Source organism: Bos grunniens, chromosome 7 (assembly GCF_055505025.1).
Source record: "Bos grunniens cultivar Pamir isolate PY7600 chromosome 7, Bosgru_T2T1.0, whole genome shotgun sequence".
NCBI classification, from domain to species: domain Eukaryota; kingdom Metazoa; phylum Chordata; class Mammalia; order Artiodactyla; family Bovidae; genus Bos; species Bos grunniens.
Genome location: NC_141171.1, coordinates 96,019,430 through 96,047,192, shown reverse-complemented (window position 1 = coordinate 96,047,192; position 27,763 = coordinate 96,019,430). Strand labels below are relative to the sequence as shown.

General features: G+C 44.1%; 1 protein-coding gene and 1 long non-coding RNA gene across 22 annotated transcripts in view; one reads left to right on the top strand and one right to left on the bottom strand.

Moving 5' to 3' along the window:
* CAST (calpastatin) overlaps positions 1-27,763 on the bottom strand; it is a 770,242-nt gene that overhangs the window by 124,345 nt on the left and 618,134 nt on the right. For 10 of the 21 annotated variants that reach the window (XM_086413205.1, XM_086413210.1, XM_086413206.1 and 7 more), the window contains exon 1: positions 8,206-8,444. The exons of 2 other annotated variants lie outside the window; for them this stretch is intronic. In XM_086413205.1, coding sequence (XP_086269331.1) covers positions 8,206-8,274 — 69 coding nt within the window. In that variant the 5' untranslated portion in view covers positions 8,275-8,444. Of the gene's footprint in view, positions 1-7,264; positions 7,418-8,205; positions 8,445-27,763 lie in introns of those variants that run through there. 9 more of the 21 variants (XM_086413207.1, XM_086413215.1, XM_086413209.1 and 6 more) reach the window with 1 other exon arrangement.
* On the top strand, positions 8,038-10,340 carry LOC147370001 (uncharacterized). The gene is made up of 2 exons (XR_015168294.1): positions 8,038-8,188; positions 10,079-10,340. It is a non-coding gene; the product is annotated as an uncharacterized LOC147370001 (long non-coding RNA).

Here is a 27,763-nt window from a genome sequence, read left to right as displayed (position 1 = left end):
AGGGAACAGAGAACTCAGTTTTTCACACAACAAACACCAAGCTGGTCACAGGGATAGCACTTATTGTGCAATTCCCATGCTATAAAATACTTCAAGGGTGTGGGGTGTGTGTGTGTTTGTGGGGCTTCTAGTAAGATAGATAAGGCAGGATAGGCACAGTGTTACGCTGATAATTATAGAAGGTGATGGATACAAGAGGAGGGTGTTATATTATTCTCTCTGCCTCTGTGCTAAAAAAAAAAGTTTAAAAATTTTTTGAATCTTCTTGAGAGCTTGTATCTCCCTAAAGTTACACAAAGGGTTTCCCTGGAGACTCAGTAGTAAAGAATCCACCTGCCAATGCAGGAGTCATGGGTTCAATCCCTGGGAAGGGATGATTCCCCTGGGGAAGGAAATGCCAACCCACTCCAGGATTCTTGCCTGGGAAATCCCAGGGAGAGAGGAGCCTGGCAGGCTGCAATCCATGGGGCTGCAAAAGAGTTGGATACAACTTAGCAGTTGAACAACAACAGAGTCACACAAAGGGAATATCCTAGCCATTTTTACTTGCTTTTAATACTGAAAACCCCAAAATAATGGAGAAGGCTAGTATGAGAGGAAGAATTCATTTACTAAAAAAATAATCAGTGAGCAGCTGCTGTGTGCTAGGTTTTATAGGGGGAATAATTATTTAAAGAAAGGAAATGAAAGGTGTGATGCATGGTATCTTTCTGCTTCTCTGAAAACATTTGTTATTAAACTATAGAAATACAGGATAAGCTTCTTTGGGGTTCTCATAAAAAAGAAGACGCAAATTAAGGTTTAAATGCATATGTATACGGAGAAGGCAATGGCACCCCACTCCAGTACTCTTGCATGGAAAATCCTATGGATGGAGGAGCCTGGTAGGCTGCAGTCCATGGGGTCGCAAAGAGTCGGACACAACTGAACGACTTCCCTTTCACTTTTCACTTTCATGCATTGGAGAAGGAAATGGCAACCCACTCCAGTGTTCTTGCCTGGAGAATCCCAGGGATGGGGGAGCCTGGTGGGTTGCCATCTATGGGGTCACACAGAGTCGGACACGACTGAAGCGACTTAGCAGCAGCAGCAGCAGCAGCAGCAGCAGCATATGTATAATTCTGAAATCCTCATGTTTCCCTGAACTCCGTTTGCTTTTCTCTAACATTTTAACGTTCTGGTGGATATGCCCAGGTGGCAGTGTAAGGGTGCACCTTCTTTTTGCCCAGTTTTCAGAAGTAACATTGATTGCCTTTCTGCCTTGTTTAGCTTAGGGGTTCCACTGTAGTAAGGCTTTTTTAATTTCCTCTGAGTCAAAGACGACGCCATGAGAATTTCAATAGCTACTCTGCTACTTTTGTACTAGTCTTTAGGCTGTGCTTGTGATTTTTATCTATGAGAAAGGCAAGAGAAGACCAGGAATGGACCATCAGCACAATTTTTGTGTCCAGGGCACCCTGTTCAACACATGACACATAGTAGATGGGCAATAAGCAACTGTGAACATCTTTGGCCTTTACCAAAGCACTTTTATATTCTGTAAGTTCTCCAGAGTCAGAAGGAATTCCATACATTTTAGGAAAACTAACCATAGACCCTTTTTTTTCTGGAGTTAAATGACACTCCCATCTGAGGAAGCAACCTACATAGATGGTACTCATTGGATCAAGTAATTTCACACTTCTCTTAAGTGAAAGACACTGGATATTTTTTCTTTATGGTAGCTGCAAAGCCTTCTGGGTCATTTTTTATGAAAAGAAAATGAGACAACTTGAAGAATAGAGGTTTAGAATCACATTAACAGGATTTCAATCCTTAAAACAGTTTAAAGGGAAGATTCTGGGAAGATGAAGTAAGAGGTACCAGGAATCCATCCCCTGACCTGGAACAAATTCTCCCTGGCAGAATCTGTCTGATGTAACTACTGTAAGTTCTGGAGTCTATCAAAGACTTGCAACTTCCAGGGGAACATTTAAATGGTAAGTTTTGGTTAATTTGCATCCATTTTAGCTCTGCTCAGCAGCAGCTGCCCATTCCTCCTCCCCAATTCACAGCTCAGGTGGCTCAGGGGTAAAGAAGACTCAGGAGACGTGGGTTTGATCTCTGGGTTGGGAAGATCTCCTGGAGGAGGAAATGGCAATCCACTCCATTATTCTTGCCTGGAAAATCCAGTTGTCAGAGGAGCTGAGCAGGCTGTAGTCCACGGGCTCGCAAAGAGTCAGACAGGACTGAGTGACTGAGCACACACAACTCACAGCAAATGTGCACACACAGCTCATGCAAGCGTGCCCTGGAGCATTCGAAAGGACTCTGCCCTCCAGATATTGCGGATCTGTATTCTGATCACAGACTGCTCACGCCCAGGAAAAGGTGCAGAATCAGAAAAGACCTGAGAAGCTCTTCAGTGTACACTTTTGGCTGAACCTTGGCACAAAAAGATCCCATCATTACTAAAAACAAAACAGCAAACCCTAGGGAAAGAGGAGAATTTGATTTCCAAGACTTTCAATGATTCAAATGTCCAGTTTTCAACCAAAAAAAAAAAAAGAAAGAAATCACAAAGCATGCAAAGAAACAGAGATGTATTGCCCAATCAAGGGGAAAAACAAAAAACAAATAAAAAACAGAAACTGTCCCTAAGAGCTGATAGTAGATACACTAGATAAAAACTTTAAAACAACTGCCTTAAAGATGCTCAAAGAACTAAAGCAAGTGTGGAGACAGTCAAGAAACCAATGCATAAACAAAATGGAAATACCAATAAAAAATAGATCATCTAAAAAGAAACCAAAAAAAAAATTCTAGAGTGGAGACATATAATAACTGAAATGAAAAAAATCACTAGAGGGATTCAAAGGCAGACTTGAGGAGGCTGAAAAAAGAATCATTGCAATCAAAAAATAGGACAACTGAAATTATAGAGTCTGAGGAACAGAAAGGAAAATGATTAAAGTAAATAGAGCCCGCAGGGTGTCCCAGGTGGCTCAGATGGTAAAGAATCTGCCTGCAGTGCAGGAGATCTAGGTTTGATCCCTGGGTTGAGAAGATCCCCTGGAGGAGGGCATGGCAACCCACACCAGGATTCTTGCTTGGAGAATCCGGTGGACAGAGGAGCCTGGCGGGCTACAGTCCATGAGGTTGCAAAGAGTCAGACACGACTGAGGGACTAATACAGCAATGACAAACAGAGCCTACAGGACCTGAGAGACGTCATCAAGTATATTTGGGTTGCTTCCATGGATGGCCGTTTTTTGAGGAACCACCTTACTGTTTTCCACAGTAGTTGTATGGATGAGCACAATACTCTGTGTGTGTGTGTGTGTGTGTGTGTGTGTTTCAGCCTTAAAAGGAAGAAAATTTTGATATATGCTTTAACATGGATGAATCTTGAGGGGATTAGTGAAGTCGCTCAGTCCTGTCCGACTGTTTGTGACCCCATGGAGTGTAGCCTATGAGGGTCCTCCGTCCATGGGATTTTCCAGGCAAGAATACTGGAGTGGGTTGCCATTTCCTTCTCCAGGGGATCTTCCCAACCCAGGGATCGAACTCAGGTCTCCCACATTGTAGGCAGACGCTTTACCATCTGAGCCACCAGGGAAGTCCAATGAAATAAGCCAGTCACAAAAAGGCATATACTATAAAACTCCACTGATGTGAGGTGCCTAGGATAGTCAAAATCATAGAGAAAGTAGAATGATGGCTGGCAGGGACTGAGGGGAGAGGGGAATTCAGAGTTACTGATCAACAGGCATAAGGTTTTAGTCAAGGAAAATGAATAAGCTCTAGAGATCTGCTGTACAATATTGTACCTACAGTGAACAATAATGCACTGTATACTTAAAAATTTGTTAAAAGGGTACATTTCAGGTTAAATGCTTTCATAATACAATAAAAATGATAAGGAACACAGATACTGGAATATAGTACCATGCGTTTAAATGTAGATATGAAAATTGAATGAGAATTTATTGTTTAATGAGTATAGAGTCCCAGTTCTGCAAGATAAAAATTGTTCTGAAGCTAGATGGTAGTGATAGTCGCACAAGAATTATGAATATTTACTTCCACTGAACTTTACAGCTATAAATGGTAAAGACGGCACATTTGCTGTACGTTACCACAATAAATTTTTTTTTAAAACCTCAAGGAAAAAACAAAACAAAGATGGTTTGCTTAGAGGTTTTATACTCCATTGAGACAGTCTACTCAGAACTAGTTACCCACTAGTTCACCTGGGAACCTCAAGTGGCCACCCACCATTTATACCACCAGCGGCAAGCTACGTCATTCTTTAAAAAGTATTTATACAATTAAATTTCTGGGAAGTATCAAAATGGATTAAAGAATAATATCATCAGGTGTACTCTTAAGTCTTATCTGCAATGGGAAGCAAACCAATTCAGAGACGGGGGATGGGTTGAGGGGCGGGTTGGGGGCGAGGCAGAAGGTGGCGGTGCTGTGCCCTTTTTGCAGAATCTATAATTTACATTCCTTACTCTTAAAAGTCGCTGCAGCCAAGTGGTCTGTCCTGCCAGGGAAGGTTTGTGACACTCTTCCCAGGCTGGTCACAATGGCGGGGCCTCCCAAATGACTGCTCCTAGATGACTCTGCCGTTGGACCAATAGGTCTAATTAGGCCAAGAAACATCTTTAATTAACACGGTCTAATAGAGTCAACTTATGACTCAGGAATATGATTACTGGTGTCAGCCAACAAAATTTACTCTCCGTCATGCTTCATCATTATGAAGGTCATCAGATGTCCTTCAAATCTAGCTTTGTAAATTTTTTGTTTGTTTTTTTTTTTACTAAAACCACATAGTTCTTCAAAAGATCAGATCCATAATACTGATGGTATTCACTGGGAAAATATATACTGAAGCGTTTCTTTGATTGGCTTTATAGGTGGCAATCCCTTAAACAAAACAAAACAAAAGATACACCCTTCAATTATTTTACCTTATTCTGCCTAAATTTTTAAAGTTAGCTCATTCACAATCTTTTTCAGTAATTAAAGGATCTCAGTAAAGACATTTTAATTATAGGACTTACTGAAGCATGATATACATATATGCAGATATGTATTATATCGTGTTTTTGTATAAAATTTTTGTATTAATAAACTGCATAAATGTTATATTTAATAGCATATAATATAAATCATATATATGTGTGTATACACATATATAAATTGGCTCCACGGGTCTTTAAGGGATTATAGATGGTCTTCTGTATGTGTGTACATTTTGTTGTGGGAAAGTGGTCCACGACTTTCATTTAATTCTCAAAATGGCTGTGGTCATCCCCTCACAGCCACCAAAGGAAAGTGGTTAGAAACCAATGTCTAGAGCTATACTGTCCAATACAGTAGTCATTAGCCACTCATGCCTATTAAGCACTTGAAATATGTCGTGTTAACTGAGATGTGCTCTAAGTGTAAAATACACACCGGATTTTGAAGAAAATGAAAAAGAAAATTTACAATATCCCAATGATTTGCACATTGATTCCATGTTGAAATAGTACCATTTGGAATATAGTGGGCTAATTAAAATATGTCGTTTTAATTTCCTCTGTCAGCTAATGTAATTACTAGAAAATTTAAAATCACATATGTGGCTCACACTATATTTGAACAGCTCTGGTTGGGGGAAAGTTAGCGCTTCATCACTGGCAGGTTACTGATTCTAGGAGGTTCCTACTAGCAGAAAAAGAAAATTTAGAATAGTTCTGACACTGAATTATAAGAGAGGTTTCAGCAAAGATGTCAGACTGTGCCTAAACATAATAGGGTTAAAAACATACCTTTAAACTATTTTCATCCCAATAATCCAGGCATAATTTCCTTTGAAGAATCATGAATTTGGAAGAAAAGTGATGTTAGCTCTGAACCACTGTTATTGATATTTGCAGATAATTCATGTTCTTATCAAAATGCACCACATGAATTATCTGCAAATATCAATAACAGTAGTTCAGAGCTTAAGACAATAATGACTCAAAGTAAACTTTTGCTCTTAGCACATCAATAAGATGCTACATTCAAAAAAACCCAGAAAATGTACAAGGAAGCATTCATGAAGAAACATCTCAAGGAAAATGGAAATTTTCTCCAGTGTTCTTGCCTGGAGAATCCCAGGGATGGGGGAGCCTGGTGGGCTTCCCTCTATGGGGTCGCACAGAGTCGGACACGACTGAAGCGACTTAGCAGCAGCGATGTATGGGTATGGTACTTTTATTCAGGAATTAAGTCTTCAGCAACCCTTATGTGGTACCTATTATCACCCACGTTTTATAGATGTGGAAACCGGTTGAAAAAAGAGAACAAGAATTCTGTCCATTTTCCACTTTGAGGCTAACACTGAGTCTGACACATAGTAGATGCTCAGTGAATGGCCACGGGATGAAAAGGGACATTTTACTGGTTCCAGTACAAGGTTTCCCTCTAAAGAGTGTCTGATTACAACACTCTTGTTGTTCCCAGTACCACATGATGAAAGAGAAGGGTATACTTCTTTTTTCCAACTCTCATCATAAATCAATGGGATATAAATATTTCTATCCTTTCTGTCAACAAGACTTATGTGTATTGTTATTATTTTGGAAAGCATCCTAATATTAAAGCATGCTTCCTGGTTCAAAACATTACAAGTACCAGCTTGACTGGATATCACACTTACATAGTTGGACAAGCATTCAGTGCATTAAATAAATGGAACATCTTTGCCCCCGATCCAAGCAATAAAGTATAGAGTCTCCCTCTCTCTCTCTCATTCTCAACAAGGGTCTTGATCTCAGTTGTTTATGTTCCTTGGAGTTTTGGGATTTTTTTCCTTGCCCCACCCCACTATCTTAGTTACCTGTCTACTTGGCGCTGGAAAATACACGCCCAACAACACGCCTCTGAAAGTTTTGTGCTTTACTTATGAGTTAAAAACAAACTCTAGAGCTGAGCGCTTTCTGAGTCAGCGTTCATCCAGGAATCCGCGTCCGAGGGCAGAATTCGTCCAGCAACAATCCCTAAGCCATTCAACTTGTGAGCCTGAACTCACGCCGACTAGCACGTGTACGTCCAGCTGGCTCCCACATTCCACAGCAGGGTGGGTCTCAGCCTCTCCCGGAGCCTCCCCTGAAGGTCTGAGAGGAGGTCACAACCTGCTCCCCAACCCTCGCCCGAAAATCTGAACAGTGACCTCGCCTACAGCCCAGGAAGACAGAGCACATTCCCTTCCCAGTCCTGCCCAGGGACGATCACTCCTATTTACCGTCTTGTACCACCAGCTTGCAAATGCCATGGCGACGATGGATGTGTTCCGAGAGACGCAGCGAGGGACCCGAGGGACCCGGCGAGGACACGGGTGCAGCGCAGCAAAGGGCCACCGGTTCGCACTCCACCTGCCGCAGACCTGACTGGGACTAATTCTGTAAGCACCTAGGCTGTCAGGGGGTGGGCAAGGCAGCTGGGCGGGGCCTACCCAGACCCCGCCCCTCCGGCTGACCCCGCCCTCTCCCCGCCCCCGCCCCGCCCCTCCCCGCCCCGTCCTGCCGGTTTGGCTCAAAGCTGCTTAGGGAAGAAGTGTTATTGCTCCAGGCAGCCACGCCCTGCAGCCCTGACTGGGCGGAAGACCCGACTTTTCTGCTGAACTGTCCTACAGACTCCGGAATCCCGGGGGGTCCCAAATGAATTTCATTCTCCTTTTACCCTTATCCGCTTCTCACCCACCTCTGTCTCATCCACCAACTTTTCCCAACGCATGAGTGACAAGTGAGCAAAAGTCGCTCAGTCGTGTCCTGACTCTGCCACCCATGGACTATCCAGTGCAGGGAATTCTCCAGGCCAGGATACTGGGAGCCAGTTCCCTTCTCCAGGGGATCTTCCCAACCCAACGAGCCCAGGTCTCCCGCATTGTAGGCGGATTCTTCACCAGCTGAGCCGCCAGGGAAGCCCACTCCAATGTGGCTTGCGCCGCGCCCAGTGAACTTGGCCGGGACCCAGGGCTATCCGCGGGCCCCTCCGGTCACCTGCCCAGAGGCAGGTTCTGAGTCCACATCCCTCTCTCTCCAGATGTTTCTCCGGGCCTGGGAGGGGTGGCGCCCAGGGACAGAAGGCCAGGAAGGCTAACCCTCCTCTGAAGGTGGACCCGAGGCTTCGGGGGGCCCCGAGATCCTCCCCGCGCTCAACCCCGGCGGTAGGAGCGCCACTCACCTCCTGGGTGTGGCGGGCAGCGCGCCGGGGCCGCGGGGAGGCGGCGGGCTTCGGGCCCGGCTGGGACATGGCGAGGCCGGTGCGAGCGCTGCCTCCGGGCGGGCGCGGCGGAGCCTGGAAGGGAGGCCCGAGCCGGGGAGCGCTGGGAGGGAGCGAGGGCGCGGAGGGGCTGGCGGGCGCGCCTGTGAGGCAGCTTTTCCGACCCAGCCCCGACCCGCGGGAGCTCCCCTTCGCCTGGCAGGGCCCTCCCCTTCCTGCCTGCCGTTGGCAGCGCCCGGGCGGCAGCGGCCCGGGGCTCCCTGTTTGCAACTCACACCCTGGGTCCCGTATCTTCTCCCAGGGACACCCCACCCCACCCGAGGTCGCCTTGGTGCCCCAGTGGGTCGCAGAGAGGAGGGGCTGGAGATGGCGGGGTTTTCCCCTCGACTTGCCTAGACTTGGCTTGCAGTTGAGCAAGGAGAGCGGAACCGGGGCGTGGCCCCATCTACATCTCAAGCCCCCCTCCCTAAGAATCTCAAGAATTAGACAGCATTTCTGCAATCTGCTCTGAGTTAACTAGGAGGAGAATTTACCAACTCAGATGGCCCGGGGCCTGGACCCTCTGGATGAGGAAGCGGATTGCAGAAACAAATTGGTCTGTGTGTGACTCCGTGTGTTGTAATTGTGTGTGTGTGTGTGTGTGTACACACACGGGCCTGGGTGTGTTTTGTGCGGCTTTACTTGTTTTGAAAGTGCAATGATGTTTCATGTGGAACAAGTCTTGGGTTCCAATAAAAACCCAAGAACAGTCCTAAATTTAAACCCCATTGCCTTTCAGGAGGCTGTTGAATTTTGTTTGCGAGGAGGCCGGATTGCTTTTGTCTTTGGTTCGTCTTAAAGAGCACTTCCTGGTTTGGGGCTGTGAATTATAACCAGCTTGAAGTGAAATGTTATAAGCCAGACTAGAAAAGGCTCCTCCTCTGCAGTGATTGTCTGCCTGTGGTTGCTGCCAGTTTGTGAAGATCTGACAGAAGAAAACCTGTTAACCCTGCCATGGCATTGACAATGTGAGCCTCGGGGTCACTGCTGTCTGCGGTGCTGTGTTTCAGACAGTTGGGGAGAGGGGGTGCAGGTTACAAGGAAAGACAGGTCATGCTGAATGGACCTTGGCAGAATGGAATCCTTGTTTCCTTCTCCCTTCTCATTTTGGGCATTCTGACTTCCCTTTATTCAAGGGACCGGCTAGCTTCATTCTTCTTGAGGGGGGAGCAGGGAGGGATGATTGCAATGCATTTCCTCTTTAAGGAAATATTTGTGTATCTGATATTTCCAAAAAATAGCATTAACAGGTTTACTTCTGTTGGATTGTCACAAACCGGCAGCAACCACAGGCAGGCAATCACTGCAGAGGAGCCTTTTCTAGTCCACCTTGCAACATTTCACTTCAGGCTTGTTATAATTCACAGCCCCAAACCAGGAAATGCTGTTTAGGATGAACCTAAGACAACTTATACATAATTTGAATCAACTTGAATATGGGGCCTATGATTGCCCATTCAAGAAAAACTGATTGATGGCATCAGTTACATTCACAATTAAAGAAAATATGTCATAAACCTGAAAAATGCTTTTATGATTGTGACCAAACACCTACAGTAATTTAAGCATACATAAAACGAAAGGAGTGATATAATGGCCCTACCTCCAGGCCCAGGAATTGGAACCACCTCTCCCAGGATCCTAAAGGGCCTAGATTCAGTATCCCCGAGTACATTATTCTGACTCTGAAAGAACAGTTCCCATTAAAGTCTGAGTCATTTTTTAATGGAGTATTGAAATTGGACTTGGGACTTCCCTGGTGGTACAGTGGATAATGATCTGCCTGTCAATGCAGGGGACACAGGTTTGGTCCCTGGTCCAGGAAGATTTCACATGCTACACGGGGCAAGTAAGCCCTTGTGCCATGACTACTGAGTCCACAGGCTGCAGCTACTGAAGCCACGCACCTAGAGCCTGTGCTTCACAGCAAGAGAAGCCGCAGAGATGAGAAGCCCACGCACCACAACAGAGTAGTGCCCCTCGTCCAACTAGAGAAAGCCTGTGCGCAGCAGTGAAGACCCAGCGCGACCAAAAATAAAAATAAAACTGAGCTTAAACTGGCTAGTGTCATATTTGAAAGGCTTCCATGTAAAGCACGATGAAAAGGACTGTAGAGGGAGCAATATAAAGGTTAAAATACGTATTTCCTGCCCTCCAGGGACTTCACAGTTTAGCTGAAGTCATATAGCATTTGTAACCCATGATCATTTGGGTGGCATTGAAAGACACACAGTGGGTGAATAAATACAAACGCACTTTGGGAATTTGGGGTTCTGTGGGTTTGGGGGACTATAGGAAGGGAAAGCAGGCTTGAGCTGGCTGACTGGCTGGTGGGATGTGGTTAGAAGAAAGTGGGGATCAGTTCAGTTCAGTTCAGTCACTCAGTCATGTCCGACTCTTTGCAACCCTATGGACTACAGCATGTCAGGCTTCCCTGTCCGTCACGAACTCCCGGAGTGGAAGTGAGAAATAGATTCAAGGGATTAGATCAGATAGACAGACTGCCTGAAGAACTATGGACGGAGGCTCCTGAAATTGTACAGGACACAGGGATCAAGACCATCCCCAAGACAAAGAAATGCAGCAAGGCAAAATGGTGTCTGAGGAGGCCTTAAAAATTGCTTAGAAAAGAAGAGAAGCGAAAGGCAAAGGAGAAAAGGAAAGATATACCCACTTGGATGCAGAGTTCCAAAGAATAGCAAGGAGAGATAAGAAAGCCTTCCTCAGTGATCAATGCAAAGAAATAGAGGAAAACAATAGAATGGGAAAGACTAGAGATCTCTTCAAGAAAATTAGAGATACCAAGGGAACATTTCATGCAAAGATGGGTACAATAAAGGACAGAAATGGTATGGACCTAACAGAAGCAGAAGACAGTAAGAGGTGGCAAGAATACACAGAAAAACTATACAAAAAAGATCTTCATGACCCAGGTAACCATGATGGTGTGATCACTCATCTAGAGCTAGACATCCTGGAATGTGAAGTCAAGTGGGCCTTAGGAAGCATCACTATGAACAAAGCTAGTGGAGGTGATGGAATTCCAGCTGAGCTATTTCAAATCCTGAAAGATGATTGCTGTTAAAGTGTTGCACTCAATATGCCAGCAAATTTGGAAAACTCAGAAGTGGCCACAGGACTGGAAAAGGTCAGTTTTCATTCCAATCACAAAGAAAGACTATGCCAAAGAATGCTCAAACTACCGCACAATTGCACTCATCTCACATACTAGTAAAGTAATGCTCAAAATCCTCGAAGCCAGGCTTCAACAGTACATGAACCATGAACTTCCTGATGTTCAAGCTGGATTTAGAAAAGGCAGAGGAACCAGAGATTAAATTGCCAACATCCATTGGATCATTGAAAAAGCAAGAAACTCCCAGAAAACATCTACTTCTGCTTTATTGACTATGCTAAAGCCTTTGACTATGTGGATCAAAACAAACTGTGGAAAATTCTGAAAGAGATGGGAATACCAGGACACCTGATCTGCCTCCTGAGAAATCTGTATGCAGGTCAGGAAGCAATAGTCAGAACTGGACATGGAACTACAGACTGGTTCCAAATAGGAAAAGGAGTACGTCAAGGATGTGTATTGTCACCCTGCTTATTCAGCTTCTATGCAGAGTACATCATGAGAAACGCTGGGCTGGATGAAGCACAAGCTGGAATCAAGATTGCTGAGAGAAATATCAATAACCTCAGATATGCAGATGACACCACCCTTATGGCAGAAAGTGAAGAGGAACTAAAGAGCCTCTTGATGAAAGTGAAAAAGGAGAGTGAAATAGTTGGCTTAAAACTCAACATTCAGAAAACTAAGATCATGGCATTCGGTCCCATCACTTCATGGCAAATAGATGGGGAAACAATGGAAACAGTGACAGACTTTATTTTGGGGGGGCTCCAAAATCACTGCAGATGGTGACTGCAGCCATGAAATTAAAAGATGCTTGCTTCTTGGAGGAAAAGCTACGACCAACCTAGATAGCATATTAAAAAGCAGAGACATTACTTTGCCAACAAAGGTCCATCTAGTCAAAGCTATGGTTTTTCCAGTAGTCATGTATGGATGTTAGAGTTGGACTATAAAGAAAGCTGGAACTAACATTCATGGACCTAACATTCCAGGTTGCTATGCAATATTGCTCTTTACAGCATCACACTTTACTTCCATCACAAGTCACATCCACAACTGATTGATGATTTTGAAGAATGATGCTTTTGAACTGTGGTGTTGGAGAAGACTCTTGAGAATCCCTTGAACTGCAAGATCAACCACTCAATCCTAAAGGAAATCAGTCCTAAATATTCATTGGAAGGACTGATGTTGAAGCTGAAACTCCAATACTTTGGCCACCCGATGCGAAGAACTGACTCATTGGAAAAGACTCCGATGGTGGGGAAGATTGAAGGTGGGAGGAGAAGGGGATGACAGAGGATGAGGTGGCTGGATGGTGTCACTGACTCGATGGACATGAGTTTGAGTAAGCTCTGGAAGTTGGTGATGGACAGGGAAGCCTTGCGTCTACAGTCCATGGGGTCACAAAGAGTTGGACATGACTGACTGAACTGACTGAACTAAAGATAAAAGTTATGTTTACACTGTATCCATTAGGTGTGCAATAAACAACATTTCTAAAAAAGTAATGTACATGTATTAATTTAAAAATATAAACCAAAATCAATTATCATGTTAACATCAAAGATCGATGATCATAGATCACCATAACTATAATAATAATGAAAAAGTCTGTAAATTGGTGAATTTGCAAAAATATGAGACATGATATGAGCAAATGCTGCTAGAAAAATAGCATTGATAGACTTGATCCAAGGAAGGTTGCTGCAAATGTTCAATTTGTAAAAAACAAGGTCTTTGTAATGCACAGTAAAGTGTATTCGTTGCTCAGTCATGTCCAACTGTTTGTGATTCCATGGTCTGTAGCCTCTTTTCACAAAGTTCTCTAGGCAAGAATACTGGAGTGGGTTGCCATTCCCTTCTCCAGGGGATCTTCTCAACCCAGGGATTGAACCTGGGTCTTCTGCATTGCAGGCAGATTCTTTACTGTCTAAGCTAACCAGTTCTGTTCAGTTCAGTCACTTAGTCTTGTCCAACTCTTTGCAACCCCATGGACTACAGCACACCAGTCTCCCCTGTCCATCACCAACTCCTGGAGTTTGTTCAAACTCATGTCCATCATGTCAGTGATGCCATCCAACCATCTCATGCTCTGTCATCCCTTTCTCCTCCTGCCCTCAGTCTTTCCCAGACTGAAAGACTGGGAAAGCTAATGAGGGAAGCCCTTAATGCACAGTAAAGTGAGGTTGCAATAGAGCCTGGACACATGGCTCTGTTTTATTCCTTTATTTAGTCTGTAACAGGATGCCTGCTCTATGTCAGGCTCTGGGGAGGCAACAGGAGCTCAAGGATCTCAGAATCTAGTAGGGGAGACAGACGAATGAATCCACAATGACCATGCGATGAGGGCAGCTGCCAGCAGAGACAGCCTAAGAGCCTTGTTGGTTCCCTGGAGGGGCTTCTCTTTCTGACTGAGGGACAGGTGGTCTGGGGACAGGAGAGAGCTCAGGGCTGCATCCTTCCCTCATCTCTGACTTGAGTTGAAACCTGCTCTGAACAATCTCCACATTGTATCTCCTCCCCAGCCTCACCACTCCCCTCCTCCATCACTTTTCATCAGGAAATGCATGAAGAAGAAAAATAAAGGCAGGATGATGTCCAGAGAAGAAACCAGGGCAGCCTGAGAAGGTGCGGGCAAGGAGCAGAAGGAAGATGGTGGAAAAGTGAGCCCTAAGATTCAGGGAGGAGGGCCTTCTGAAAGGAAAGGCTGACCCCCGGTGTAAATGAAGGGAAGGGAAGTGAAAGTCGCTCGGTCGTGTCTGACTCTTTGCAACCCCATGGACTATACAGTCCATGGAATTCTCCAGGCCAGAACACTGGAGTGGGTAGCCTTTCTCTTCTCCAGGGGATCTTCCCAACCCAGGGATGGAACCCAGGTCTCCCATACTGCAGGTGGGTTCTTTACCAGTTGAGCCACAAAGGAAGCCCAAGAATACTGGAGTGGGTAGCCTACCCCTTCTCCAGCAGATCTTCCCGACCCAGGAATCAAACTGGGGTCTCCTGCATTGCAGGTGGATTCTTTACCAGCTGAGCTAACAGGGAAGCCCCACTCCATAGTATAACTGCTGCTGCTGCTGCTAAGTCGCTTCAGTCGTGTCCAACTCTGTGCGACCCCATAGATGGCAGCCTACCAGGCCCCTCCGTTCCTGGGATTCTCCAGGCAAGAACACTGGAGTGGGTTGCCATTTCCTTCTCCAATGCATGAAAGTGGAAAATGAAAGGAAAGTCACTCAGTCATGTCCGACTCTTAGCGACCCCATGGACTGCAGCCTACCAGGCTCCTCCGTCCATGGGAGTTTCCAGGCAAGAGTACTGGAGTGGGTTGCCAGTGCCTTCTCCACCCCATAGTATAAAACCTCACTCAAAAGTTGGGTCAGACAAAGCAGGGAGTGTCCATTGGCTCTGACAGCTGAGAGGTTTTTGGTAACGCAGCGGGTAAAAACTTAAAAGGAGGCAGAGCATTTTTCGAAGGGATGCACAGTGCCCTTCACTTTGGATGGTATTTCTTTCTACACCCCCAGAGGGGAATTTACCCCTGAAAACCTGGATCTTCTGGCTGGCATCCAAGTGCCCTCTGATGCTACTGAAACGTGCCTGTCCTGTTGGCCATTTCAACATTCACAGCCAAGTTTGCTCCACTCCATAGTAATGTTTGCCTAAGTAAACCAGAAAATAAACATTCGCGCACACCAGCAAAGACTGAGTAGTAAAATATTCAAAGGCTCTCAGAGTCTCCTTTCCCTTTTAACAAACATGTATCTGAGTAGGAGCTTCCTGCTTCTGACTTGAATTATCTTGAAGAATGCCGTCAGGGATGAAAAAGTGAAAAGTGAAAGTCACTCAGTCGTGTCTGACTCTCTGTGACCTCGTGGACTATACAATCCATGGAATTCTCCAGGCCAGAATACTGGAGTGGGTAGCCATTCCCTTCTCCAGGGGAATCTTCCTAACCCAGGGATCAAACCCAGGTCTCCTGCATTGCAGGCGAATTCTTTACCAGCTGAGCCACCAGGGAAGCCCTGAAGTTCTGTGCATAAAGGAAATGGGAGTGCTGACCTGGAGGACTAGATGTTTAGACCACAGGAGGCTTGCCGTTGCCTTAATGTCTGTGTCCCCTCAAATTCCTAAATTGGGATGCCAGTGTCCAAGCTGGTGGCGTTAGTAGGTGAGACCTTCCAAAGTGTTAGGTCCTGAGGACACAGCCCTCATGAATGAAATTAATGCCCTTATGCAATATCCCTGTGAGAGCCCCCTTGTCCTTTCCATCTTATGAAAATGCAACAAGAAGTCTGCCACTTGGAAGAGGCCCTCACCCAACCAGGCTGGCACTCTGATTTCAGACTTCTGGCCTCCAGAACTTTGAGAAAAAACATTTCTGTTGTTCCTAAGCCCTGCAGTCTGTGGTGTTTTGTTATAGTTGCCTGAATGGACTAAGACACCTTGCTTCTCAGCTCACCCCGGGCTTGTGCGTGAATGGCAGATGAGGAGGGGGAGGGAGAAAGAATGGAAGATTGGAGGGTCAGAGGAGGAAGACAGGAAAGAGAATCAAGAGCAGATGAGATAGCTTTTAGTTTTCACTACTACCAAACAAGAGCTTGAATCATACACACACCTGTACAGGGGATCTCAGGTTTTACTTCCCAGCCTTTACGTCCCTCCAGGGAGTCAGACATCACTTTGCCAACAAAGGTCTGTCTAGTCAAGGCTATGGTTTTTCCAGTGGTCATGTATGGATGTGAGAGCTGGACTATAAAGAAAGCTGAGCACCAAAGAATTGATGCTTTTGAACTGTGGTGTTGGAGAAGACTCTTGAGAGTCCCTTGGACTGCAAGGAGATCCAACCAGTCCATCCTAAAGGAGATCAGTCCTCGGTGTTCATTGGAAGGACTGATGTTGAAGCTGAAACTCCAATACTTTGGCCACCTGATGTGAAGAGCTGACTCATTTGAAAAAACCCTGATGCTGGGAAAGATTGAGGGCAGGAGGAGAAGGGGACAACAGAGGATGAGATGGTTGGATGGCATCACTGACTCAGTGGACATGAGTCTGAGTAAGCTCCAGGAGTTAGTGATGGACAGGGAGGCCTGGGGTGCTGTGGTTCATGGGGTTGCAAAGAGTTGGACATGACTGAGCAACTGAACTGAATTGAAGGGAGTAAGACACCCGCATATACCCTCAGGCCTTGTTCTTCAGCTGGACACAATGTTCTGCTTCTTGTCTCGGTGGAACACAGAGGGCTGAGTTTCCAGGGAGATATTAGGGACTCCTCTTGGGCTCAATACCTGGTTAAGGTAAGGAAAGATGGGCAAAGGAAGAAGCTGAGCTGGAGTGCAGACCTGGCAGAAGTCTCACATAATCCTGCAGGGAATGACGAAGATGCGGTACCCTTTAGAGATGTCCAGGGTTGGCAAGAGAGAGCTGAGCCTTAATAAGCCTGCATCAACCAGTCCTTAGATGCAGTTGAAGGGGGAGGGAGTGTGACTTTAAGGAAGGTGGGGGGTGTCTCCTTTAAGTGGTGGGAACCCCTAAGGGGGCTGATGAGGGTTACCAGCTGGCAGCACTCCAAGGAGCTGGGGTAGGAACCTGGGTAGGGCTCTTTCATCCCTGGGCGGAATTCAGGTAGTTTATCACATCTGCTACACCCCTCAAGGCTATGTAACACCATAGAACTTTGCAAAAAGAATGGAGGAGAGGATAAATGTTGCAAATATGTGCTGTCAAACTGCTATATAACAGAACATTAGGCTTGAAAGCATAACCCATTTAATTAAAATTTTCCTCCTTTTACAGTTGAGTTTGTCTTCAAGAAGGCAAAAGAGAGGAACACCTTGTTTCACAGAGCAGCCATGCTGTCAATACTAGTATCTAGATACATGGAAACAACAATTTTACAACTGTTATTGCTAAGAATGGGTAGAAATAAAGAGAAAATAACCTTTTTTTTTTCTAGGTTTGTCTCGTAGTATTAAAACAAGCAAACAAACAAAAAGATTGCTCTTTAGGTCCAGCAGCAGGTGAGGAGGTGGGTAGAAGACATCCTTTGTTTGCCCCGAAGCTCTAAGCCTTCAGCTTCTTCTGCCTTCCTTGCTAATTTCCCAAAGTTTCCTTGCTAGTTTCCCCAAAAAGTAAGTTTGCAACTTTCCATCCTGAGAGTACGGGTTCCTAAAAAGGGCTCAGTTTGCACAGTTAGTGCACTATGCTTGTGGGCCAACAGCTAACGATCCATGTGTGAGTCATTCCTTTTCTTGTTTACGGTCCCTGCTGGTTCCTCGGTGCCAATGGGGGTGATCCCTTAACATGGCCTCCCAGGACCTGCAGGATGGTCCTGTCCCAGGCAGCCCTATCTGCAACCTTGTACATTCAGGCCACCATTCTCCAGCCTTGCCTTCCTGCCTTCAGGTCCTGGGGGACGCCCGCTCTTCCCAGTTGCTCCCTTCACTCACTTTCCTTCTGAAATACTCCTGCCTTCCCATCCCCAAGGCTCTAACCTTCCCCAGCACTGCAGCCCAGGACACGGCTCAATCCTAAATTTGGCTTATATTTAAAGAAATAGTGGCTCAGTGCTCCAAAAGGAACTAAAAGCATTTCAATCTTCACTGCAGTTGAAGGTGCCTGAGTGGGCACAGAATCTGAACACTCAGCAAAACATCTTTAAAATCCTTTCTCTCTGTATCTTACTTTAACTACGTTCCCCCAACCCCCTGCTCAGAAAGTTCTTCTATAAACACTTCAGAAATCAACCAGATGTTCTTTTGTTCTAATCCCCCTTGTTTCCTTCTGCCATGATGCAATTCCTCCTAAAGGTGTATATTAATGTTCTCTGATTCACCTTTTGCCTGCTTATCCATATCCTCCACTAGACTCCATGATGAAACAGACCATTTCAATCTTATGCACAACACTTGAGACTCTCCCTGGCACAGACTGTGTCCTCAAAAAATATTTATGGAATGAGTAAGAATGCACTGTTGAGTCTTTCCAAGCTAAACTTCCGTCTTCAAAAGATGAAAGGAGTGGACTGGGTAATTTAAAAAGACGCTTATGACTGAAACCGTCTCTGATCACATAAGATCAGGAAGTCAGCAGTACTGTCTAAACACTCAGTGGTACTATTTGCGCCGAATGGCTCTCCACACTAGGTCATATTTGCTCGTTTCACCCTTATGACGTAGGGACCGTTACTTCCCCCATGCTACAGATGAGGAGACTAAGGCCCAGAGAAACTGAATAATTTGCCCTGGGTTGCAGAGCTGCTAAGTGACAGCCCTAGCATTTGAATCTGGAGGTCTCGCTTCCTGGTGTGGGTGCCTAACCACTATGCTAAGGTTATTCTTTGCTACATACAGACACTGATAATGGCCTGGGGAGTGGAATGTGGATGGCTACATATATCTTGTGGGTTGGGAATTGAGATTATATTTCAAAATGGGTGATTCAATATCTGTAATGATAACAGTGAATTTTCCAAGGTACCTTAACTATCTGTTCTTCAGAGTACATCTGGAGATTATAAAAATAATATGGCTAGCCAGTCATCAAAGGTCATATATGATTCCTTTTATACAAAATGCTCAGAATATGCAAATCTATAGAGACAAAAAGTTGATTAGCAACTGTTCTGGGTTGGCTGGTGGGGAGAGAAGGTTGTAAGGACAGGAGAAAGTGAAAGTCGCTCAGTTGTGTCTGACTCTTTGTGACTCCGTGGACTATACAGTCAATGGAATTCTCCACGCCAGCATACTGGAGTGGGTAGCCGTTCCCTTCTCCAGGGGATCTTCCCAACCCAGGGATTGAACCCAGGTCTTCCACTCCCACACTGCAGGTGGATTTTTTACCAGCTGAGCCACCAGGAAAGCTCAAGAATACTGGAGTGGGTCTATCCCTTCTCCAGAGGATCTTCCTGACCCAGGAATCGAACTGGGGTCTCCTGCATTGCAGGTGGATTCTTTACCAGCTGAGCTACCAGGGAAGCCCTATGACAGGAGGGCAATAGCTAAAGGGTTTGGGGTTTCTTTTCGAGGTGATAAAAAAAAATCCTAGAATTGACTAGTGCTTTCCATGTTCGTGAATATACTAAAAACCACTGAATTGCATAGTTAAATTGAGTGGATTGTGTAGTATGTGAAAGATATTTCGATTAAGCTGCTTTTTAAAAAAATACTTCCTTTAAAACAAATCTATTTCATCACGATGGGTATCTATGAATTTCAAAAGAACACTTTAGGATCCTTCTGGAGTACAGGTCTTCCACTTAAACTTCTGTTTACCCACTTATATTTGCTGCTCCTTCAAGGATTTTGGAAGAGATACTCACCACAGGAGTGCTTTTGTTACCTGGCAGATTCAGGTAGTATGTTGGTTACCTCCTTCAAGCAGTAAATGTGCGACTGGAAGATTATCTTTAAACCTTTAAACATGGTGATTACAAATAAAAGTTTATTTCAAATTTTTAGGGGTGTTTATTCTCAGAAAATTCTTGTTAAAATAGGAAATCATTTTTCTAGTAAAATTTTATTTTGTAATAATTTTAGAGTTAGAAAAAAGCTGCAAAGGTAGTATAAAGTTCCCAGTTTCAGTCGTCCTAATGTCACCATCTTATGTGACACATTCATCAAAGCTAAGAAACCAACCTTAGTTAGTATATTACTGTTCACCAAACCCCAGAATTTATTTCACCAGTTACCTCATTAATGTCCTCTTTCTGTTTGAGGCTGTAATCCAGGATCTCACACTATCGTCACATCTTCTCAGACTCCTCTGTGCACTGTGACAGCTCTTCAGTTTTTCCTTGACAGGCATTCATGACTTTGACAGTTTTGAGGAGTATTGGTCAGGTGTTCTGTAGAATGTCCCTCAATTTGAGGTTATCTGATGTTTTTCTGGTGAGTAGGCTGGGGCTGTGGGTCTGGGGGAAGAATACTACAGTAGTGAGTGGCTTCTCATCACATCCTCTTGAAGGTACAATGATATCCACATGCTCTGTCACTAGCAATGGTGATCTCCATCACTTAAGTAAGGTGGTGTTTGCTGGGTTCCTCCACTGAGGAGTTCTAGTCTCTCCCTTCTTATACGCTATTCTTCGGAAGCAAGTCATTAAGTCCAGCTTACACTCAAATTATTTTAAAATATAAAAACATTATTCTTATTTTTTGAACTATTTTATAAAACTTACAAAGGTGATTACAATTGGGAGGGTGAAGTTTAAGCCTCTCTGCTATGAACTAACAGGCAGGTAAAAAGTTTTTTGAATACTGAAAAACTATTCCAGAGAAAGACGGCAGGACAGGGGATATATGTTTGTCCCGTGTCCTGCCACCTCTTTCTGGAATAATTTTGAGACTTGGATGATTTTTGTTTCTGTAAAGTGGCCTGACTTTTCTGCTGGTGCAGCTGTCATGTCTGCAATGGGATTAGTGGAGGGTGGTTTGTTGCTGCCCAGTTACACACAGAGAACTATAAAGGAAACTCTACTCTGCTAACAGCCCAGTTCTCTGTATCCGCAGGGTCAAAAGTACCCTTTTGGTTTCATAACACTGTTTGTTAATTAGACCCAGTTCAGACTCTAAAAGTATGGATAACAGGAGATCTTGCTTTAAGCATGACTTGTTATTCAAATCAACACAGAGTAGTTCTGTGGTAAAAACAGCCTTCTTGCAAAGAAGCTTCATTGCATTGTAAAACTCGTTTGCTTCTATAGGATTTTTACTTGATATGAATTCACAAATATGGTATTGCTTTGTACTATTGGGGCTTTCCTGGTGGCTCAGACGGTAAAGCGTCTGTCTGCAGTGCAGGAGACCTGGGTTCGATCTCCGGGTTGGAAAGATCCCCTGGAGAAGGAAATGGCAGTCCACTCTAGAACGCTTGTCTGGAAAATTCCATGGATGGAGGAGCTTGGTAGACTACAGTCCATGGGGTCGCAAAGAGTCGGACACGACTGAGCGACTTCACTTCACTTCACTTTGTACTATTCAAACCAATAGTACTTTAATGATGAGGTCTGTTTCCTTTTTTCTGTGTTATGAGTTTAACTGTGTCCCTCCAAAAAAGGTACATTGGAATCTTAACCCCATACAACAGAATTTGACCTTATTTGGAGATAGGGTTTTATAGAAATAGAAAAGGTAAAATAAGGTCATTAGATGGGCCCTAATCCAGGATGATGGATGTCATAAAAAGAAAAAATTGGGGTACCGATGCACACACAGGGTGGACATTGTGTGCAGACTGGAGTTATGCTGTTAAAAGCTGAGAAACTACCAGAAGCTGGAGAGAGACCTGAGACAGGCATCTGCAAAAGGACTGAGACCCTGCCAACACGCCGCTTTTGGGCTTCAGCCTCCAGAACTAAGACAGAATACATTTCAGTTGTTCTAAGCCAGCCCTAGCTGTTATTATGGCAGACTTAGCCAACAAATACACCCAGGAGGCAGAATGCTGGACACAGGCATAAAGACCCAGCTCAGAAATGATTCAGACCTTTCGCAGTTTCTTCCTGTACCAGGAAATGCCTCTTGCAAATCTGAACTCTGATTTGAGCATCTAGGCTAGAAAGAGTTAACCACCTTTACTCAGGTTGTGTCTCCACAACATTCTTAGGAAGAAGGGCTTCCTTCTCCCTGTGTGACTGAGTTCACATTTTAGGCTGTCTTTATGAGGCTTTGGATCTCCTTGCTCAAGTTTTCCTCTTCCACTCTTTCAACACTCCCTTTCACAACCTGTCTGAAGCGCACTTCCTCACGGGTCTTGGCAGTCTTGCCCTCTCAGAACAGGGCCACCCAGCGACACCCCGTGCTCTGTGGTGGCACCTCCGCATTCCCGCCCTCACAAACCCGTCCGTTTCTCTCTCTCTCTGGGGTGAAATTTCAGTTCTTAAATTAGTATTTGGGGGATATTGCTCTCCTTTAACGGAGAAGGCAATGGCACCCCACTCCAGTACACTTGCCTGGAAAATCCCATGGACGGAGGAGCCTGGTAGGCTGCAGTCCATGGGGTCGCTAAGAGTCAGACATGACTGAGCGACTTCACTTTCACTTTTCACTTTCATGCATTGGAGAAGGAAATGGCAACCCACTCCAGTGTTCTTGCCTGGAGAATCCCAGGGACGGGGAGCCTGGTGGGCTGCTGTCTGTGGGGTCACATAGAGTCGGACATGACTGAAGCGACTTAGCGGCTCTCCTTTAAATGGCAACATCTTTGAAGAAAGGGTTTTTTCAACAAATGCTCATAAATATAATGGTTACGATTTATGCAGTGTTTTATTCAGTACATGTCTGCTATGAACTTCTATATACACACGTCTTCATGATCATGCAGAGCCAGGAATCACCATAGATCGGATGTGACAAATATATATATTTATATACATATATAGTGTATATAATATATAGTATTATATATTATATATAGTAGTATAATATATAGTATTATATATAGCACATATATAATAAATTATATATGTAGTATATACAATGTATGGTATATATATTATATATATGGTATATATATAATATATATACCATATATATGATATATATCATATATAGTGTATAATATATATGTATATACACATATATAGTGTCTATAAAGAGAGATATATAAACACTTGTTTATGGTCACACAGAGCCAGGAATCAGGACAGGTTAGATCAACTCTGAAGCCCTGACTCTGGGAATCACACACAGTAAAGCTGACCTGTTAAGCCAAGTCTGACTAATAGAGCAGTGGCGACTTTGTCTCTTTTGCTCACTGATCTTTCCTCAGGGCCCAGAAGAGTGTTAGCACGAGGGAGGTGCACTAGTCACATTTTTGTTACAGGAGGTGTTTGTGGCTTTGTGTGGGTACGACTATGCTGCACAAAAGAGGTATCACAGGGGAAGAAACTGCTCTACCCCAATTATGAGGCTGCAAAATTGCTTACATTCAAAATGCTTGAGATGAGCATTTCATACAATTTCAGTTCAGTTCAGTTCAGTCGCTCAGTTGTGTCTGACTCTTTGCGACCCCATGGACTACAGCACACAAGACCTCCCTGTCCCTCACCAACTCCCGAAGTTTATTCAAACTCATGCCCGTTGAGTTGGTGATGCCATCCAACCATCTCATCCTCTGTCGTCCCCTTCTCCTCCTGCCCTCAATCTTTCCCAGCATCAGGGTCTTTTCAAATGAGTCAGTTCTTCCCATCGGGTGGCCAATGTATTGGAGTTTCAGCTTCAAATCAGTCCTTCCAATGAGCATTCAGGATTGATTTCCTTTAGCATGGACTGGTTGTTCAACTGTGAAAAGGATTTAAGCTGAAAGAAAGTTCAGCTGCTTGATTTGGGATATATGTATACCTATGGCTGATTCATGTTGAGGTTTGACAGAAAACAGCAAAATTCTGTAAAGCAATTATCCTTCAATAAAAAAATTAATTAAAAAAAAAACATTCCTGCCATATCCATGAGCTGTGATTCCCACTGCACCCCTGGATTCTGATGAGGAGAGTCCATTATTGTATTTCTGTTAGTGTGTGTTCCTGACCTTAGTAGCTGTCTCACATCTAGACATTTTGTTTCAATCAGATCAGATCAGATCAGTCACTCAGTCATGTCCGACTCTTTGTGACCCCATGAATCACAGCACGCCAGGCCACCCTGTCCATTACCAACTCCCAGAGCTCACTGAGACCCACGTCCATCGAGTCAGTGATGCCATGCAGCCATCTCATCCTCTGTCATCCCCTTCTCCTCTTGCCCCCAATCCCTCCTAGCATCAGAGTCTTTTCCAATGAGTCCACTCTTCGCATGAGGTGGCCAAAGTACTGGAGTTTCAGCTTTAGCATCATTCCTTCCAAAGAAATCCCAGGGCTGATCTCCTTCAGAATGGACTGGTTGGATCTCCTTGCAGTCCAAGGGACTCTCAAGAGTCTTCTCCAACACCACAGCTCAAAAGCATCAGTTCTTTGGTGCTCAGCCTTCTTCACAGTCCAACTCTCACATCCATACATGACCACAGGAAAAACCATAGCCTTGACTAGATGAACCTCTGTTGGCAAAGTAATGTCTCTGCTTTTGAATATGCTACCTAGGTTGGTCATAACTTTCCTTCCAAGGAGTAAGCATCTTTTAATTTCATGGCTGCAGTCACCATCTGCAGTGATTTTGGAGCCCCAAAAAATAAAGTCTGACACTGTTTCCACTGTTTCCCCATCTATTTCCCATGAAGTGATAGGACCGGATGCCATGATCTTGGTTTTCTGAATGTTTAGCTTTAAGCCAACTTTTTCACTCTCCACTTTCACTTTCATCAAGAGGCTTTTTAGTTCCTCTTCACTTTCTGCCATAAGGGTGGTGTCATCTGCATACCTGAGGTTATCGAGATTTCTCCTGGCAATCTCAATTCCAGCTTGTGTTTCTTCCAGTCCAGCATTTCTCATGATGTACTCTGCATATAAGTTAAATAAACAGGGTGACAATATACAGCCTTGACGTACTCCTTTTCCTATTTGGAACCAGTCTGTTGTTCCATGTCCAGTTCTGACTGTTGCTTCCTGACCTGCATACAAATTTCTCAAGAGGCAGATCAGGTGGTCTGGTATTCCCATCTCTTTCAGAATTTAACACAGTTTATTGTGATCCACACAGTCAAAGGCTTTGGCATAGTCAATAAAGCAGAAATAGATGTTTTTCTGGAACTCTCTTGCTTTTTCTATGATCCAGGAGATATTGGCAATTTGATCTCTGGTTCCTCTGCCTTTTCTAAAACCAGCTTGAACCTCAGGAAGTTCACGGTTCACGTATTGCTGAAGCCTGGCTTGGAGAATTTTGAGCATTATTTTACTAGCGTGTGAGATGAGCGCAATTGTGCGGTAGTTTGAGCATTCTTTGGCATTGCCTTTCTTTGGGATTGGAATGAAAACTGACCTTTTCCAGTCCTGTGGCCACTGCTGAGTTTTCCAAATTTGCTGGCATAGGCATGGTTAAAGTTCTGCTGCCATGAAGCATCACTGGTGCCTGAGACTGGGAATGTTGCTTCTCCCAGGATCCACTGATGACCACCTTCTCTTAAATATTGGACATCAAGAGACCAGGTTTTTAACTCTTTCTCCTCCACTGATCTGCTCTGTGGCTCAGATTCAGCAACTTTTGCCATCTAGGTTTCTACCTTGATAAGACAGCAACCTTTGCCATCTTGGTTTCTACCTTGGTAAGACAGTCTGGGACCAAAGACTTATGAGGAATGGATTCTAATCTTCCTCCCAGAGCTAGCAGGGGGACTTTGACCCACCTGAGCAGTTTCTTATCTTTCTTAGTTAATTACATGGGAATTATCTTCATCATGCATGCTTTACATATTTATTATGGCTATTTAAACCATAAAATGCTATTCATGTGTAATGTGTTTCCTTAGCATTGTGGCTAAACTTCAAATTATTAGAGGCAATGAAGATTAGCCAAACTCTGGTGAACATAGCAAGGTAGTTACTACTGATGAGAATATGATAGCTATCAATAATCACTGAGAACTTTGTGACAGACACTGCTCTAGATGCTTTACTTGAATATTCCCACATAATCCTTATAACAAACAATACCATAAATTAGACGTCATTGCATCTTATAGTTGTAGAAACTGAGCTACAGAGAGGTTAAGTAAATCACACAATACCTGGTAGAGCCAGGCACTCACTTATCCACACTTTCAGTCTGTGGTAGAGACATTTAATGCTCACCAAATATCCATGTGAAACCCCTCATTTCCCAGACTCCCTTGTAATTATGCTGCCCTTGTGGGTAGATCTGGCTACTTGACTGGAAGTGCAGTGATGATGTGGGTTATTTCAGGTTGGAACATAAAAGAGTGATTATACCTCCCACACTGCTGGTGGGAATGTAAGTTGGTGCAGCCACTATGGAGAAGAGTAGGAAGGCTCCTTAAAAAACTAAAATTAAATCTACTAGGTGTGTGCTAAGGCATTTCAGTCGGGCCCAACTCTTTGTGACCCTGTGCACCATAGCCTGCCAGGCTCCTCTGTCCATGGGACCCTCCAGGCAAGAATACTGGATTGGGTTGTCATGCCCTCCTCCAGGGGATTTTCCCAAACCAGGGAACAAACCCATGTCTATTACATCTCCTGAATTGGCAGGTGGGTTCTTTACTACCAGTGCCACCTGGGAAGCCCTAAATCTACCACATGATCCAGCAATTCTCCCCCATGCATGTATCTAGGGAAAACTATAAGTTGAAAAGATACATACACCTTGATGTAAATAGCAGCCACATGATCCAGCAATTCTCCCCCATGCATGTATCCAGGGAAAACTATAAGTTGAAAAGATACATACACCTTGATGTAAATAGCAGCACTATTGGCAATAGGTAAGACATGGAAGCTGCCTAAATATCCGTCAACCTAAGGTGGATAAAGAAGACGTGGTACATATACACAATGGACTATTACCCCTCCAAAAAAGAAAGAATGAAATAATGCCATTTGCAGCAACATGGGTGGGCCTAGAGGTTATCACACCAAATGAAGTAAGTCAGAAAGAGAAAGACAAATATCATATGATATTACTTACATGTGGAATCTAAAATATGACAGAAATGAACTTATTTATGAAACAAAAGCAGACTCACAGACCTAAAAAACAAGCCTAAGTTTACCAAAGGAGACAAGGGGATGGGAGAAGAATAAATTAAGAGTTGGGGATTAATATATACACACTGCTATATGCAAAACAGATAAGCCACCAGGACCTACTATATAGCAGCCGGAATTATATTCAACATCCTGTAACAAACCATAATGAAAAAGAATATATATGTACATACACACACATGACTAATCGAATCACTTCGTTGTACACCAGAAACCAACACAACACTGGAAATCAACTACTATCCTTCAATATTTAAAAAAAAAAGAGAGAGGTTATGAACTTTCCACACCTTCTGCATCCCCCTGCCTAGGTCTCAGGTGAAATGATGACATTATAGGTAGAAGACAACACGGATAACTTGGAAGTCGGCTGCCTTGGGGAGCCGATGGACCTGCAGTAAACTTTGCATAAGAAAGAAATGTTCTATTTGACCAGCCATTGAAGTTTCCAATTTGCTGGTTACTGCATTACAGCCTATCCTGTCCTAATAAACTGCTGCTTCTTGAAGCAAATGTGTTAGTATTTCTCCTTGGCATGTAGAAAGACATTCAAAGATAATAATCAGACAATCCTCCTCCAATGGGCTTCCTCCTCAAAAGCTTCATTTGCAAAGTTAATTTATCTGTAAAGTTTGCTCCTCTACTTTCTCCACCCATCAACCTAAGATGTTTTTTCCATGTACCTATTCATTTAC